Raw genomic sequence first — 18164 nt, 5'->3', positions numbered from 1 at the left:
CGTCTCGACACAGTCACGATGAATCTTCGTCATTTTCTTCTCGTTCCGTTCATTCCCATAGGCGTCATCGCGTCTATGATTATGAGCCAGTTTATATGCATCTGATGACTCCTCAACGTGTCAGAGAAATGATTAAAAAAGACTTTCTTGATAGTGATCATTTTGAATTGACACTAGAGAATCTTGTAGTTAAAGATGGTATTTTGGACAAATTTTCTCTCGCCGTGTAAAGGGCTACTCATAGCAAGGATTTCAAACAACTTGAGTTTGATCAATATGATGATGTCGATTGATGCTCTATGCTTCATGTGATTAATTTCACGAACAAACTGGTTTTATTGGGAGGTGATGATGCTTTCAAATGCAAACTTTTCCCTTCTATATTAAAAGGAGAAGTGTTGGTATAGTTTAGCGAATTACCCCGCGATCTATTTGTCGGTTCAAGGACTTAACCAAAAAGTTTTCGAAGTGTTTTCATCATAATCTAAAACGTCCAAATTGTGTCCAGGTTCTTTTCAACATCAAGCAACAACATAATGAAACTCTCCGTAGTTTTGTCACTCATTTCTGCCAAGCTGTAGCTGAGATTTTCGAGCAGTCCGGTCTAATGGTGGTCTACACTTTTAAAGAAGCTATCTTGTTTGATAAAGATGGGTTATACAACTCTATTGTTCGGGACATTCCATCTTTCCGACGTATGTTATACCAGCGAGTTCAATAATTTATCAATGTTGAGGACAACACGGCTGCTCGAACTTCTCATGACAAAGATAATTAAGGAAATAATTTCAATGATCAGTGAAACAAATAGAATAATCTAACTTTTGATCAACCTCAACCCGATTAGAAGCCTCCTTATAAGAAAGAAGACACCATGAGCAGGACCGGAAAGCCTTTTAATGATTTTGAATTAACTCCGCTTAATACTAAATATGTCGTAGTTTACGACAAAATCAAAGATAAAGGTCTGCTCACTCTGCCGTTTCCCCTGCGCGAGGACACTAAAACAACTCGTGATAAATCTTTATGGTGCAAATTTCATAATGATTATTATAGTCATGGGACTGAGAACTGTCGATCTTTGAGGGGAAGAATTGAAAAGCTTGTGTAGAATGGGAAACTTGATCAATATGTGTAGAAAAAAGTGACAACTCAAGATTTAACTATAACAGAAAACAATGTCATTAAGGTTAGTCATGTCGTCATTGATTCATTGTCTAATACCCAGCAGAAAAATGCTCATCGTTCTAAAGTCAAATATCTTTCTAATTTTTACGAAGTCAACGGGATCAATTTCGTTGAAAGGTTTCCGCATGGAGACTATTGAAGACGAGTCGTTGTGTTTCACTGACCAAGATCTAATGGGAGTGCATGTTCCTCATTATGATGTTGTTGTCATAACTACATATATCAGCTGTATGCGTGTACAACATATAATGATCAACACTGGTAGTTCAGCTAACGTCATGTTTCCTGGGTGTTATCGCAGTATTCCTTTTATTGATAACTTGGTCACTACTATAAATGCACCTATCATTGGTTTTGATGGTACCGCTACTCATTGCGTTGGGAAGGTTTCTCTCACGGTTATTCTTATAAAATAGGAAGTCAATATTGATTTCCTATTGATGGATTGTAAATCCCCTTACAATGTCATCCTTGGTCACGATTGGATTCATTACATGCAAAATGTCTTATCAACATATCATCAAGCAGTCAAGTTCTCATTCAATGGTAAAGTTTATAAAGTGCGCAGTGAACAACTTGCATCTCTAATTCTCCATAACAATGTTCTCGATGATTATAATAAGCATGAAGTTGTTGGATGAACTATTCTTAGTTCTAACGCAGTCAAATAGCAATTACAGCATCTGGGACCTTCATTTTACTCTACACCATTGATCCATTTTTAGAAGTTCAAATTGGCCAACTCCCTGAAGAGAAAACTTTTATTTCGGCCGAGCTTCCAGAAGCGGAGCAACAAGAGCTTATTTTGTTATTAAGGAAGAATAGTCATGTTATTGCTTAGCAAATAGAGCAAATGCTTGGTATAGATCCTTCTGTGGCTTGTCATAAACTCGATATTGATCCCAATGCAAAGCTGGTTAGACAAAAGCCCCGAAGGATAGCCCCCGATAAAAAGATGAAGGTGAAAGAAGAAATCGACCGTCTCTTGTCTGTTAATTTTATAAGACTTGTGACTTATCCAAAATGGCTGACAAATGTAGTCGTAGTGCCTAAAAAGAATGGAAAATTAGGGGTTTGTACCGATTTCATGAATCTCAATAAAGTATGCCTAATTTATCTGTATCCATTGCCTCATATATTTGAAATGGTCGATGCAGCATCTGGTTTTCAGTGTTTGTCTTTTATGGATGCTTATTTTGGTTACCATTAGATTCCGTTATTCATTGAGGACCAAGAGTTCATTGCATTCATTATAGACCAAGGAATTTACTGTTGCCAAGTAATGCCTTTCGGTCTGAAAAACGTTGAAGCCACATATCAAAAGCTAGTCAACACCATTTTTTTTTTATCCACTTGGAAAAATAGTCGAAGCATACATCGACGACATGGTTGTAAAGTTTACAGAAGCACCTGATCATCTTACTGCTTTGCAAGCTGTTTTCGACCGACTCTCCAATTCAACATGCGTTTGAATCCGGCTAAGTGTTCTTTCAGTTTGTTATCTGGCAAATTCTTAGGTTACATAATGACTAGACGTGGAATTGAAGCAAATCCAGATCAGATTCGGTCTATCCTTGAAATGCCTTCTCTAACGTTAAAGAAAGAGATTCAACGACTTACAGGACGCTTAGCTGCCCTAAATCGCTTTATCACTTGGTATCACTACTAAAAAAATGACTTGTGATGACGGCTTTTAGCCGTCATGAAACAGGTTTAATGACATTTTTTCATTAAAAAAACCACCGTCATTATAGAGCCCGTCATAAAAGTTAACCAAAAGCGTCATAATTTTGATGACGGTTCTAGAGAAGCTGACATCAAAACTCGAATTTAATATGACAAAAACTCATTTATAAACGTCATAACTGGATCCTTTTGCATGACATGTTTTACTTAACCGTCATAATTTATTAGAAAAAGTGTCAAAAAATAAACCTTCATTTTTTTATTGTTTTTATTTAAATGTCATCCCGATAAACAAAAGCGTCAAGAAATTAACACTAAAACTGTCAAGAATTGGTATGCCACACGGCTAGTTCTTTGGAAGCCGTCATAACTCCTTTTTTTTTTTTTTTTTTTTTCCTGTAAATCTGAAAATTCCTATAAACCAATACATTCCGACACCACCAATACATTCAGACACTTGACAGCTAGAGTCCATTACGGAAACAAGAATCATACTTTTATTACTAACATAAATCATTCCAAGAACTTGTTCATATTACATGATTTATTCACGGAGAAAAAAATTAAATAACTTAAGCACTTGATTCAAAATCAAGTCTCATAATCCAACAACAATGTAATTTACATAACCCATCCAACAAATTGCTAATCAACCGATCCATCTCAAACAAACTTAATTGAGCTACCGTGTTATCTCACTTATAACCTAAAAAACAATATGAAAAAGAATGTGTTAGTTTGTTTAATAAATAAACTAAAAATATAATCATATAACAACTTTTACACAGTATTAAAAAAAATACACAAACAATGTGTTAGCACACTAAGTCAATAACTACTAAACGAAAGAGATACAATCAACTATAACAGAGAATCATATTGGTTAAGCCCCAAATAACGTACACCACTGTAGGATATATCTGATATGTACTAACTAGCCGAAGCACTAAAAGGTATAGGCTACCACTCGAAAAAAGGGAACTCAATCGCTAAAGCAAAGAATATAGGCAAAACCCGGAGGATACTTAAACATGAACCTCATTCTCCTATCTTAGGCCTTTAGGTGGCATAAAAGCCTTGAAGCGGCGGCTACGCGATTCGACTCACCATTATTAGATTAGGCCTCTTTGTATGTGCATTACCCTACTTCCTTAATCCAAATAGCCATAGGAGAAGCCGAGCTAGCTAACCTAAGTCCGTAGCTAAAGTTCTCAAACAAGAGTTCCATTCCCCTTACTCGTATTGCAGGCAAATCCGTTACTAGTAGTTCGGGTTAGACCACTTGCTCTTGAACAGTTAATCCGGGCCTTTCACTCATATCAACTACCTTAGGTGCTACCTCATTACCATTGGATGGTATACTCCAATCAAAGCCCTGGATCAACAAAGCCAACAACTTTGTAGGAACAACTTGAGCGACCAATGCCCGCTGGACACCCCCTTCTTCCGGATCCAAATGGCAAAATATTAAAATGTTGGCCTCTAACATCAACCATACTTGCATTTTCATTACACGGGCCTTGAGACATGAACCTTTCGAGGTTGGAACTTAAGTGGGTTTTCAAGTTTTAGGATCTCTACAAATAGACCAATTATTTATGAAAAGAATGGACTTTCTTTGGTATGTCATAGCCCAGCAACTTTGCAATCTTCTGTTGATTCTCTTTCAAATATAGGAATTGGTGGGTGAAGTCTAAGTGTTTCTTTGAATATTGCTTGCAAATAAGGTAAATTTGCAATATCAGATTTCTTAACCAACCTGTTTTTGCCCACAACTGAATCTATCTCTTCTTTTGCTTTTTCCATAAGTGCAGGATTATTAACTAGTTCGACATTGCCCATTCCACAACAATCCCGGATGTATCGGTTGCATTTGTAAGAAAGTCCTACGGGGAAAAAAACACATAAAACAAAGATTGAGTTAAGGGACGAGAAAGTAAATTTGCAGGTGTTAAAGGAGGTTACACACATTACTTTGACCAAACACTAACAAAGCCCATTATCAGTTGCATTTACCATACTTGTGATAACAAGTTGGACAATTTACCTAGCGAAGCAACAAACAATATTCTTTGCTAAAACAACTAAAATCTAGTAGATTAGTAATATACCATGTACAAGTGATTGATGTTGGAGTTATGGAGTGTGTATATTGGATTATTGGTACATGTTGAAGTGATTAATTATTATGAGAATGAGAATGCTTATGTAAAAAAAACAATGAAAATGAAGAAAGGTCGAGTAACTTTACGAACATGAGCGCCTTAATATTAGCTCACGGTCAATTTGATTTTTCGAGCTCATCATCCTCGATAGATCAAGTAACATGTCTAGAAAATCCTTGCTACTCTTCTCCACTTTCGTCCTTCTAACTTGTTCACGCTCCTTGATAATTTTTTTCAAGTAAAGTATCAAATCTGAACTGAATATTCATGGCTCTCTTTTTAATTCCTTGCACATCAATATGTCGCAAAAACCAAATAAAATCGGATAAGTTAAACGTCGCGAATGATCTCCGTGGCCTCTCGGACTACACTTCTAATCCCCTTGCCCCATTCATCCTCTCGGAACACCTAAAGCCCAACATCATCCTAGAAATTATATTGTTGAAACTTTGGCAACTTCTTCAAGGGATGCACGCATGGGGCGTGTCATCTCAAGAGTGTCTTGATTCGGTCTCGATTCGCGGAGGAGGATGGTGAATCATCAGCAATACAAAGGGAACTTGGTTGGGAAAACTTACGCCATGGTGCGATGGGCACGGACGGAGTGCTCTCTGTAAGCGTGATCGTATCTTTCTGCTAAAGCACGATAAGCTCGGTAGAACTCTTCGACCGGTTTCATTAGCTCGGGCGTTTCTTGTAGTACATCTCTGCCCCTTCTCGCAAAAGAATCTGCATCTTCTTCAATGAGCTTGAACATTGTTTTGACCTTGGAATCCATATGTTATTACAGTGAACATCATTGATCAGAAATCCATTCGTGCATCATTGATCGAGAAATCCATATCTATTACGGTGAACATTACTAACCCATTATAGTTTCAGATTGGATTAGTCTACGCATATGCCTTTATGGTGCAACCGAGCAAGTATATAAAAACCAAAGTGTGTTTTGAACCTTGATACAAAAGAATACAAATTTCCAAGAGGTACCAATTTCATGATAAAAGCGACTTGAGAACACAACAACTGGTTTCGATGATGAGAGAAGCGATGGAAAGGATGACAATGGATAAAGATAGACAAACTAATGCATTTGAAACCTCTGCGAGCTAAACCTTTGTATCATATAATCCTTTAGCAAGGAAAAACCCGCGACTTTTCGCTCATTAGAAAAATAGACAAATGCACTTTTTTTTTTTTATCTATATGAACGAGAAAAAGGATCGAGAACACGCAACATTCTCAAACAGAAATGTAGCCAAAGCGGTAATGGGAAAGCAATATACGTAAGATTTTCCTGAAGCCATTTTGAATTCTTTGGTATATGGCTGTCCCCCACCACCATGAATACTTGCGTCTTGAGTCGAGTATTGAAGGAGTGCAGGCTGGCTCTGCCTGTATTGAAGGAGCGGGCATCCATCCAATCTTCACTTATAGACATCAAATGGCCTTATTTCCGTTCGTTAACTACTTCTAACGAGCAAGTTAGTAGCCTACCTCGGCTGGATGTTGGGACAAAAAAGCGGCAATAACCGTGCTTATCCTTCTAATAAAAAACTAAGCCTAATAACCTAAGAAACCGATTCACCCACTACTGCTACTACTAGTATAGAAGAAGATCTATTAACACGCACGGCTACCTATATAACAAGTTGCCTCGACCTCGTCTCCGACCGCCAAATAGAACACGTAGCTTCATGCCCGACTGACTGACCTGACCTACTACTGCCTTAGCTGCCTAGCTACTAATAACTTGGCAGCCGTCCCGCCAATATAGTAGAAAGAGTATAACTTGGCACACTTGTTAGCTTCTGAGTTCCCATCTGTCTTGTAAAGAACTTCGAACTCCCGCGATTCTGGGACTAGCTCCCCTGCCTTGTAAAGAACTTGGCACACTTGTTAGCTACTGTTTCCTTTTTCATTAATGTAATCTTTTATCACTGATTTGCTCTTGTGGATTCAAGCGATAGAAGCAGCAATATATTGCAAGAAGAAAAACTATGTGAGCATATACATTTCCTCATGGGGCGGTAAATCCTAGAGCATTGGAGGTCATAAATCTATCAATGGGAAGACCGGTACCGCCTTGAGCACATGCACCTAGAGGGCAAAAGTTCAAAGCGTCCTCTGCAATTAAGTAAGGCATCCATCACACTCAAGCTACAAAACATTTATATTGCTAAAGTTAATACGTGGAAGCTAAATGAGCAGAAAAGACAACATTTGACTCAATTGTAAAACATGGTAAACTACCCCACATTTTCCAAGCATTTTCAAAACTGAATGTTGTAGGAAAAGGGCAGAGACAGATCTGAATGCAAGATCCATGCATTCATTTTCTTGTTAACTTTAGCAATGAGAAACACTCTCATCGATTAGGATGCACGACATTGTGGTGAGGCAAGCATCTGAAGCTATTGATTAAATTATTTACTACACTAGCGTTCTAGCTAAGCTATGTGGATTAGTTCCTTGTAAGCATTTCAAGTCTCAAGCAAACAAAATAATTGTTAATTGATAAAGACAACGATAAAGTCAACTGGTACCTTAAAAAGAATACAACAAACAAGGTACTTGAATCAAGATTTTAGTTTCAACTAGCGATGTATAGCTATCTTTTTTGCTCCTGTCCTGAACGTACAAGTGGACCCATTTCACATTTTGTTTCAAAACAAGTGGAAAAGATGCTAAACTCGTTTGTGAAGAGAGTGCGAATGTTCTCGGTCATTTGTTGTACCATGGTCATGTGACTGAAATCATAGAGCAAGGCGCCAAACTTTTATGCAAAAGCAGACGATATGTCAATATATATAGGAAATTCGACTCACCAATACCAACATTCACTGACAATGCCATGGAAGTGAAAACAAGTGGCAAGATACTAAGCTCAATTACAATAAGAGTTTGTGTGTAACTCTAGTCTGAGTGGGGGGTGTTGTATCATTTAAACTAGTAAAAAAGGCAACAAATGCCAAGAACTTCACGACATATTACAAACTATATCGATGCCCACACATTATATAATATATGCATGGCAAAGAAACCTCCCCTTACCTGCTCAACATAAGACAAGATTAGTGGCAAGAGAATCGGTTGGGCCCTTTGCATATGTGTATACCCAGGAACAATAAAGCCTTCATTTTTCTTAGCCAAATTAACCCGGTCGACTGCAGATTACATAATATGAGTTTTAATGAATGGCTTAAAAAAACTTATTTATTTAAGTAAAAATGCGGGTCCTTTACAACCCAAAAAAAAATTACTACAATGAGGAACCAAAGGAAGATAGGTTGGTTGGCATCTTGTTCTATGAGGTGGCATTGATTTCGAGCACTATGTTGAAACATTCTCTGCTTAATTCGGGGAATGACCTAAAGTAAATATATGATTGATATCTTAGTGCGGAGTGAGACATACGTGCTAGTGTGTGTGTGTGTGTACTGTGAGGGCGAAAAAGAGCTCCAATTATATCCCTCGGATCCTTAACTCCATAAGGGAATGTATTATAGAAGGGCGTAAGCGGAGATGTGCCCAAGTCTCCATAGACTACTCGAGACTTTGGAGCGTAAGTCATAAAAGCAATAACGATGAAAATGCCCGCACATACAAAAATTATCAATTGTACATATTCTCACTACTCAATCACACATTAATTGCATACTTCAAACAAACTCATAATCCATGATCCAACATATGATCCAATACTTCTTTGACAATGAAACAGTTTATAAGTACAAGCATGGGGTACAACTCAAGGTAACATAAAATCGATCATATAAATAACTTGAATAAAATGAAAAAGTAATGTTGCATTATCTAACCTCTTCCCTGTTCAAATCTTTGACCCTCCGGCTTCCTCCTCTTCCATATTAAACCAAATATAAGTACAGAATTGTAATAGCTAGCTAAATGCGTGTTGAAGGGCGGATGGTGGATAGCTTTTGATTTTAGTGTGTTACTACTTATACTATTTCTCTGAGTTTGAAGGAAATCTCCGACCATTGTAAATTTGTAGTACATTTGTTTTAGCGGTCGACTTTGAGAAGTCTGAAGTGTTCTTTTAGCTAGAATTAGATCAAAGGAAGGAAATCATATTGTCATTGTTACGCACAATCAAAGACTATAGATATTTAATACTTGTCGACACAAAAACTGCCGGAGAAGTCGTCTTGATTCATGAACCGGAAGGTCTTCCCATGTTGTGTAAAAGTTGGAAGAAAACATTCTGAATTGCTTAATTTCCTACCATTTTATTATCGACATTCTGAAATGAACACACCTAATTTATCACCACGGAAACTTTAATCCTAGTTTAAGCTTGTGAACTTGTGTACATACAATATGATACAACCAATGAAGGCCCAAAAAATAGGAGAAAAGAGTAAAGGATAATTCAATTCGAGAGTGTTACGGTAGATCTGAAATTCGATTGAACTAGATACAAAATAATAGGGAGAATCCGCGTTTGGATAAAGAGAACTCCCGTTCAGTAAATTCGAAGAATTAAAATTGAAAGCGATGCTTCTTCCAATTTTAAAATAAAACCCTATAAAAAAAATCGGTGCTTTAAATAAAATTTTTACTTTACTTACCTTGTTGAGGTGAGAGATAGAAGGAAAAAGAATAAAAAGGTAAGTGGCGATTGGGAGGCGAAGCTAGGTGGTGGTGGTGGGGAAGGAGAAAGCGTCCATAGTTTTTTTTTTTTTTTTTTAAGATTGGGGAAGGCAAAGTGTTGAGTGTTCCGCGGTATTGTCAAGCCCCTAACCCCACGGTCAAAACTTCGTGATAATTTGTTTCCATAATTGAGGAGTCTATTGACGGTTCAATAATTAGTGAGGAGTATATTGATTTTGGTATTATTTCTTTTGGTTAAATTGTTAGCGGTTTAATTGAAATCCAAAATGGACCAAAGCTAGTGCCCAAAAAATTGTAAGAAGGTTGACGGTTTATTCTATTTTAATTTGGCTGTTTTAAGAAATGTCATCATATTTTCTTGACACTTGTGTCATACACGACATAATATTGTAATATCCGTCATAAAATTATTATATTTTCTTGGCGGCTTGTGTCATACCGACATAATGTTGCAACAACCGTCATAAATTTATTATATTTTCTTGACGCTTGTGTCATACACGACATAATATTGTAACAGCCGTCATAAATTTATTATATTTTTTTGACGCTTGTGTCATACATGACATAATATTGCAATAGCCGTCATAAATTTATTATAATTTTCATTGGCGCTTTGTGTCATACACGACATAATATTGCAATAGCCGTCATAAAAATATTACTAAAACACCTATCTTGACGGTTTTTCGCAAAACCGTCAAGATAGACGAAAAACAAGCGTCATAATATGTCATTTTTTTAGTAGTGTATTCTGATCGATACCATCATTTTTTACACATATTGAAAGACACATCTATTTGGATGAAGGACTGTGAACTTGCCTTTCATAACTTGAAAGCGTACTTAGTCCAACCTCCAGTTCTTGCCAGTCCAGTAACAGGGCAGCCTATCGGTCTGTATTTAGCCACTACTGATCATGCCGTAAGCGCCATCTTATTTGTCGATGGTAACGATGGCCATCCTATATTATTTGTTAGTAAGACTCTTACAATGGCTAAAACAAGGTATTCTCGAGTGGAGAAAATTCCATTGGCCTTGGTTCATGCCGCCAGACGTCTTAAGCCTTATTTCCAGGGACGAGTTGTCAAAGTTTATACCAAATATCCACTGTGAAAGCTTTTTTGCAATGCCCAAGAATCGAGTCACCTTGCAGAATGGGAAAGTTACCTTAGTGCTTATAACATTGTTTTTGAAACTCGCACAGCTGAGAAAGGACAAGATTTGGCTTCGTTAATGGCCGATTTTCCTATTGATGATATTCCTATGTCTGACGCATTACTGGACGAAGAAACTATCGATGACAACACACCATTACCTCTTGGGCGCGATGACTTGCCACACCTATCAGATGTATTTGCCAATTGCTGGATTGTTTACAGTGATGGTTCACATAATAAGTCTGGCTCCAGTATTGGGTGTGCAATCTTACAGCCGAATGGAGAAAAAATTGAGAAGTCAATGCATTTTGGGTTTTGACGCTTCAAATAATGAGGCCAAGTACGAAGTTGTCATTTTGTGGCTTGCGCACTGCTCTTCACCTGGGGGCGACTAAGTTACGGTTATTTATAGATTCTAAATTAGTCGCTAGCCAGTTTGGAGGATCATATGCGGCTCGTGATGAGAGAATGTCGGCTTATTTGGACTTAATTTATCAGATTGCTTGAAATTTTGAATCTATCAATATTGTGCAGCGTCCGCGTCATGATGTATGACATGCTGATTCTCTCGCATATTTATCTACGGCAGTTAAGTCAGATGAGACTCGCCAGATTACCATTGAATTTCAAAAGGAGCCGAGTATTAATCTGTCCATCAAGGACTTGCGAGATACGTACATCACTCAGAGTTGTTTTTTCTTCCAGACATTTTCTGACGAATCACGCCATGCCAATTTGATATCTCCTATGCTGACTCAAAAGCGCAAGCGTGATCTTAATAATCAAGTTATCATTGTAAAGCAAACACTTGATCAACAACTTATGCTATCAGATGACCCCAATAAGCCTGTCAATGATATTGTCTCAGTCCATACCGACAATGATCATGAAATTGACAATGCTCCAGAAGTTCCTGATGTAGAGCTAAGTTTTCTGCTTCCGCCTTGTGGCAAGGATGATTGGTGCCTTCATTATATCACATATTTACATGATCACATCTTGCCTCAAGATCATACAGTTTGTGATCGTGTCAAACGTGATGCTTGGAAATAATGTATCATCTTCACTACAGATGGTCTTTTGCAACTCTATCCCAAAGGTTCAAGTCTTAACCCTATGCTTCATTGTCTAAGCAGAGCGGAAGGTTTACTAGTCCTCAAGAAAATTCATTCCGGCCTATAAGGGAATCACTCCCGGGGGGGGGGAGTCTCGCTCATAGAGCGATGACACAACGGTACTAGTGGCCATACATGCAAAAAGATGTTAAACGTTTGTCTGAGAAGTGTGTTCCTTGTCAGAAATATGATAATATGGGAAAATTTCCAATGACCGAACTTCATCCAATCTTGAGCCCTTGGCCATTTGCGAAGTGGGGTCTTGACATTGTAGATCCACTTCTAAAAGCCTTTGCCAGTGTTCGTTTCTTACTCGTCGCAATTGATTATTTTACCAAGTGGGCAGAAGTTATACCCTTAGCCCAGATCCATGCTTCAGATGTTAAAAAGTTCTTATGGCATGAAATTGTTTGTCATTTCAGTATTCCAATATTATTGACTTCTGACAATGGCAAGCAATTCGACGCTGAAGAAATTTGACAATTTTGTTCTGACTTGAAAATTAGTCACAATTTCTCGGCACCGTACCATCCTCAAGCTAATGGATAAGCTGAAGCTACCAACAAATCCATTCTTGCAATGCTCAAGCGATGACTTCAACAGGCAAAAGAAAATTAGGTTAAAGAACTTCCTGCGGTTATGTGGGCTTATCGAACCACGCCTAAGCATTCAACAGGGTTTTCTCCATTTAATCTTGCTTACGGTATGGAAGTGGTCTTGCGCACAAAGTTGATGACTCCAACCACACAAGTTTCTGCCATGAAATTGGAGTTGAATGATCAAGCACTTGCTCAAGCCAAAGCCTTGATAGATGAGACAAGAGATGTTGGTCTTCAACAATTAATTCATTATCAAGCTCATATGAAACGAAAATATGATAAGAAAGTTCAACTTAAAGTGTTTGCGAAAGATGACTGGGTACTCTGTCAAAAGACGAGGTTGATAGATTCCAGCAAATTTGGAGAAAACTGGACAGGTCCATACATCATTGATCGCCCCACCACAAAAGGATCTTATTTTCTCCGATATTTAGATAGAAATGTTCTCGATAAGCCATGGAATGCATTTTATCTGTGCAAGTTCTATAAGTAGATTTTAGTTGTTTTTGCGTTATCCTAAAAAAATAATTATTAGTTTGTTTCTAGTTCAGTCGTTTATTTTCCGTTATTATTTTTATACTTTTCAAGACTCGGTGATCAATAAAGAAGTAGTTCTTTCACTTCAGTTCCAATTATATAATTATGGTGCTAGCGAACCTTATTATCGCTACAACAAAATCTGACGAAGTTATCCCGTTTAGTTTTGTCAGTCCAAGTTTGAACGCTTTTACGCTCGCTTAGTTCGTTATTATCGCTACGACAAAATCTGACGAAGTTACCACATTTAGTTTCGTCAATCTAAGTTTGAACTCTTTTACACTCACTTAGTTCATTATTATCGCTATGACAAAATTTGACGAAGTTACCACATTTAGTTTCGTCACTCTAAGTTTGAACGCTTTTACACTCGCTTAGTTTGTTATTATCGCTACGACAAAATCTGACGAAGTTACAACGTTTAGTTTCGCCAATCTAAGTTTGAATGCTTTTACGCTCGCTTAGTTCATTACTATCGCTACGACAAAATCTGACGAAGTTATCGCGTTTAGCTTCGTCAGTCTAAGTTTGAACGCTTTTACGCTCGCTTAGTCTAATTTTGCCAAGTTAAGTTAGCATTGTGGGCATTTTTCTTTACATGGGGGCGTCTCGTTCTATTCCATTTCAACTACATAAATCGATAACATTGTCAGTTTTCCGCAAATATGTTCTCCGACATCACAATGATATTCAATAGCAAACCTATACTGTATTTTTATTTTCATCAAAAGAATTTTTATCTCTAGGGTATTACATTCACACAATTACATAATACTTGGTTTGGGAAAATCCAATGGTTCCTTACCAGTTTTTCGCTTATACAACTCGTATAAATCTTTATAATTCATCTTTTCATGTTCTAGTTCATCTCCAGCTTCTGTTAAATTCTCTGTCAATTGTCTTATGGACGATTCACAATGTACCATTTGCACGTGATCTTGGCCGAGCTGCTCGTTTAAATCTGTCATCCGCTTGTTATTTTTCTCTACCTCTTTTTACGCACGTTTCAGTTCCAGATCTTTGGTGCCATGAGTGCCGTCAATTCTATCACCTCTGCTTTTAAGCGTATGTGTTCTTCCATTATCTCATAGGCCTTCTCGAATTCTTCATAAGATCTCTGCTCTGCCTTTTCCGTTCGCTCGAGTAAATCTTTGTTTTCGTCTTCTAACTCTCTATTGGTTCCACTTAACGCTTTATTTTCTTTTTACAATTTTCGGTTAAGTATCTTCACTTACTTTATTTCTTCTAGGGCATTGACATCATTCAAAAAAAAAACTTTTCTTCGCTACTTTTTCATGAATTTCTTTCGCCCGTAATACCGTAGTTTCAACCTGTGGCAGAAAGATATCTAGTTTTTTGTCAATCTTTCAGACTTAACCAAAATTTTAAGATAACTGATAAAAAATACTGACATACCCGTTTCATACTGTCGAAAATCGTTGGCACCTCTCTATCATATTCTCCATAATTTTCCGTGTTTTGGTCCCACTTAAAATATTTTTCGATCCCCTCCTTTGTGCACGACACGTTTTCTTTATCCAATACTCTTTGGATAGTCGGCCCCACGTTCTCCCAAAATATCTGGCTCGTTTCATCTTTCTTTCTTTTTTGACGGGTTTCTAGATTTTCTTTTTGATCAGACAAATTCTTTTCGTTGCTCTATTCTTTTTCTGAATTCCTGCCAGTGTCCTTGGTACTTCGCTTGGTCCCTAGCGATACGTTCACTTCGTCTTCCAGACTTGAACATCTCCGTTTCATCTGCAGATTTCATTAGCTTAGTGTTGGAAATTGAACAAGCTAAGTTACGTACAAACACAGAAATAAAGTTCAACGGTCAACTTACTGTTAACAGACTCTGTGGTTTTCCTCCGTGAGTGATATTACCCCTCACAATACTTGTCAATGCTCGTGGGATTCTTTGCTCCTACACTTTGCTCTACCAATTGTTTTCTCTAACCAACTTTGTGCTCTTCGCCGCACCATCTTTTGCAAGTATCATTATTTCGCTATCCTCCCAGTTATTCTTTTCCTGCATATACCATAGCAGAACAACATATCACATCTCCCCGTTCTACAGATTTTTTGTTTATCCTATGGATTCTATTGTATTACCTTTATCCTTTGCTAGCTTTTAAAATCTTTTTTGACTTTATTCTGCTACTGACTTAGCTTTCTTTCTTTTTGTCTTTACCTATTTCATTGGTTCAGAGACTCACACTATGTATACAGTAGTAGTGTCTTTTTGTCTTAATTCCGTTCCATCTTCTTCATCACTATTGCTATCACTGCCAAATAATGAACTTTTGAGTCTCTTACTCCTGTTCTCCATATCACTATGTGTCTCCCTTGACCTATCAGGCCACCGTTCGATATCCCCATAGTTTTTGAAATCAACAATATCATCAAAGTAACTCAGATCTACCAATCTTTTGTCGGAACATTCATTAAATAAAAAATGAAGATTATTCTCCACTTCCTTGTCCAATTCAATTTTTGGTAATATAATCGCGTTTTCTGTTAGGCACAAAATAACTAATATTAGTCAACAATTTACTCTTAGTACAATTTTCAATACTAATGTTTCGACTTACCTCAAAATTTGTTCGACACTTTAAACTCTGTCGGATTCCAATTCCCTCGCAAGCGATATAAATATCTATCCCATCCGGTATAAATTTTCAGGAACCCTTTAAATTTTCTGTTTGGATTCTTAAATTCAACTTCAAATTTTATATATCTTTTAGTAAATACGGCTTTCGGTTTTATCAACGCGAAGAATTCTTGAGCCCCGAACCTTCTATTAAATTCATCTTGTAAACAGTGTACTCTTGTAAAAATTAACCATAACAGAATTGGCATTTGTCCCGGTGCAATTTGCCACCACTCCAATAATTGCACAATTTCTTTGATCAACGAAATTACGCTCGCAGAACTTAATTGTGAGTATGTCATTACTACTTTATCTTCTTCGACTTTTGTTTAAAATTCATACACTTCATCCATCTCAAATCTCTCGAGTACTAATATTTTTTGTATTTCCTTAAGTGAGCATCGCCGCTGCCTCGTATATTCGCTATATCTGTCACCTTCTTTCCACCTCACAAAGTCTAAGATCACCATAATGCCCCTGATTGATTCTCACTATTCTTGATTATTTTTGTGAAACTTCACGTTATTCCTTCGATATTTATTAGTTTTTTATTTAGTAGTATACTTTTGATCGTTATTAGCTGCTATGTAAGCACCACTGTTTTTTGTATCGATCTTGTATCAGTTGTTTTTCTCCTCAACTTTGGCCGTGTCACGATTCTTTATAACAAAAACTTCACTTCGTAAACCCCTGTTTAAAGATATCTCGAGTTCAAGTTCCTTATTCCCCCATATGAACTATCGTCAGGTCAACTCTACCTTCTTAAACAATACAAAGCAACTTGAGCCATGTACTAACAAAGAATGATAGATTGACAGGTATGCAGTAAGAGTACTAAGGAAACGTAACAAGGCAACTAGGACATGGAGACCCCGGATAAAGTTAAAGAGTTTTTTTGGGAGAGAAGCTCAATCCAGTTTTATAGGCCTCAATAGTCTGAGTTGTTTGTAATTCCTTAACACCCAACTTCGAACTTATCTTATAAAAAAAAAGAACAAAAAAAAGCAACGTCAAACTTATCTAGTTAAGTACATATATTTCGGTATACTTATTTTGTTCTTTATGTAATACTAATTACGTCCAATTAAGAATTATCCAAGTCCGCTACTTACTCCAATTCATTATGAAGTTTTGTTCCTCCTATTATTACTCTACTGCCCCTACATTTAATTTTAACTTTCTAATCCTAATATAAATCTTCCACTGGCATGAGTAGTCAAAATCAATTTTATTATTATTAAGTAATTATTTCGATACAATTTTTGCTATCAATTTATTTTGCAATTTTTTCTGTGCCACCCATTTAAATTATTACTTCAGCCATCTTTCATTTAACTACATTGCATCCCATATAAATTGGTTTGACATTATTTCGTTCACAATAATTCTCGAATTTTTCTCGACAGTCCATTTTCATATCGTTTACATTCACACGACACTTTGTTATACATTCCGCTCACTCTTTTCTTATTCCATTTTTTCATTAATTTTTCTTCTCATCTTTGCCATATGAACTTTGTTCGCATGCCAAAGAGGGGGCAGTGTTTCGACCCCTACCTACGTGGCAAACGTCCATTAGTAGGGGTCTCCATTTTATTCATTTAATCGACAGGGCTAAAGCCCAATTTGCAATACCATGGATCAATGTACAAGCTCATTAACTCATGTGTCTAAGGCTGAACCTTAGCCACATGGCTTGCCACTTACGTACATTAATTTATGTCCAGATTCTTTTCTTATCAAAGAGATAATTATCAGTTAATAGTTATATTCAAGTACAATTACTTGAGCTACAAGAAGTCTCTACTTTACCTATATAAATACCAACCTATTTTTCATACAGAACTACATTTTTTAGACTTGATCCCATCGATAATTTGGGTACGTAGGCAACCGAAAGGTTCAGTCTCATCATTCTCTTGATCACCATCACTTTTCTACGTTATTCATCTCTTTCGTTACCACTTAGTGTTTTGATCATATTTGGTCGAAATAAGGTTCATCCTAATTAAATTGTTTAGAGTTTGAGTGAGAGAGATATGAAAAAGAAAGGTAGACTCTTGTAGGATTAGAATGGTTCTAAGCTAATGAACTTGAAAGCTTTGATTGTTTGATTTAAATGACTTGAAAACATGAAAAGAAGATTGATTAAAACATTGAAATGAAAGCAATAAACAAGATTGAAGATTAAAACAAAGAACAAGTAACAAGTTTGATTGAAATAAATAAAAGGAAATAACAAGTTGATTGAAATAAAATAAAACAACAAGAAATTAAAAAAATGAATTTAAAAACAAGACAGGAAAATAAACAAACCAAATGGTTTGTATCCTAAGACAATAAATGAGTTCTCTCTCCCTTGTTTTTTGTTTATATACCCCTAATTTTGCCATTTACATATTTGCCGTTCTCCATTACAAACTAGACAC

General features: G+C 36.8%; 2 protein-coding genes and 1 long non-coding RNA gene across 3 annotated transcripts; 2 read left to right on the top strand and 1 right to left on the bottom strand.

The window, feature by feature from the left end:
• Positions 1-3348: 3348 nt before the first annotated feature.
• On the bottom strand, positions 3349-4724 carry LOC147474828 (uncharacterized). Its single transcript, XR_015207165.1, has 2 exons — positions 4634-4724; positions 3349-3580 (listed from the first exon to the last, which is right to left on the bottom strand). It is a non-coding gene; the product is annotated as an uncharacterized LOC147474828 (long non-coding RNA).
• Positions 4725-12084: 7360 nt separating this feature from the next.
• Positions 12085-12429, top strand: LOC147474827 (uncharacterized). The gene has a single exon (XM_086585201.1). The coding sequence runs from the start codon at positions 12085-12087 to the stop codon at positions 12427-12429; it is 345 nt and encodes a 114-aa protein (XP_086441327.1).
• A 159-nt stretch (positions 12430-12588) lies between these two features.
• Positions 12589-13041, top strand: LOC147474826 (uncharacterized). The gene has a single exon (XM_086585200.1). The coding sequence runs from the start codon at positions 12589-12591 to the stop codon at positions 13039-13041; it is 453 nt and encodes a 150-aa protein (XP_086441326.1).
• The last annotated feature ends 5123 nt before the right edge of the window (positions 13042-18164 follow it).

Source organism: Coptis chinensis, chromosome 9 (assembly GCF_015680905.1).
Source record: "Coptis chinensis isolate HL-2020 chromosome 9, ASM1568090v1, whole genome shotgun sequence".
Lineage (NCBI taxonomy): Eukaryota > Viridiplantae > Streptophyta > Magnoliopsida > Ranunculales > Ranunculaceae > Coptis > Coptis chinensis.
This window is presented reverse-complemented; position numbering and strand designations above follow the sequence as displayed.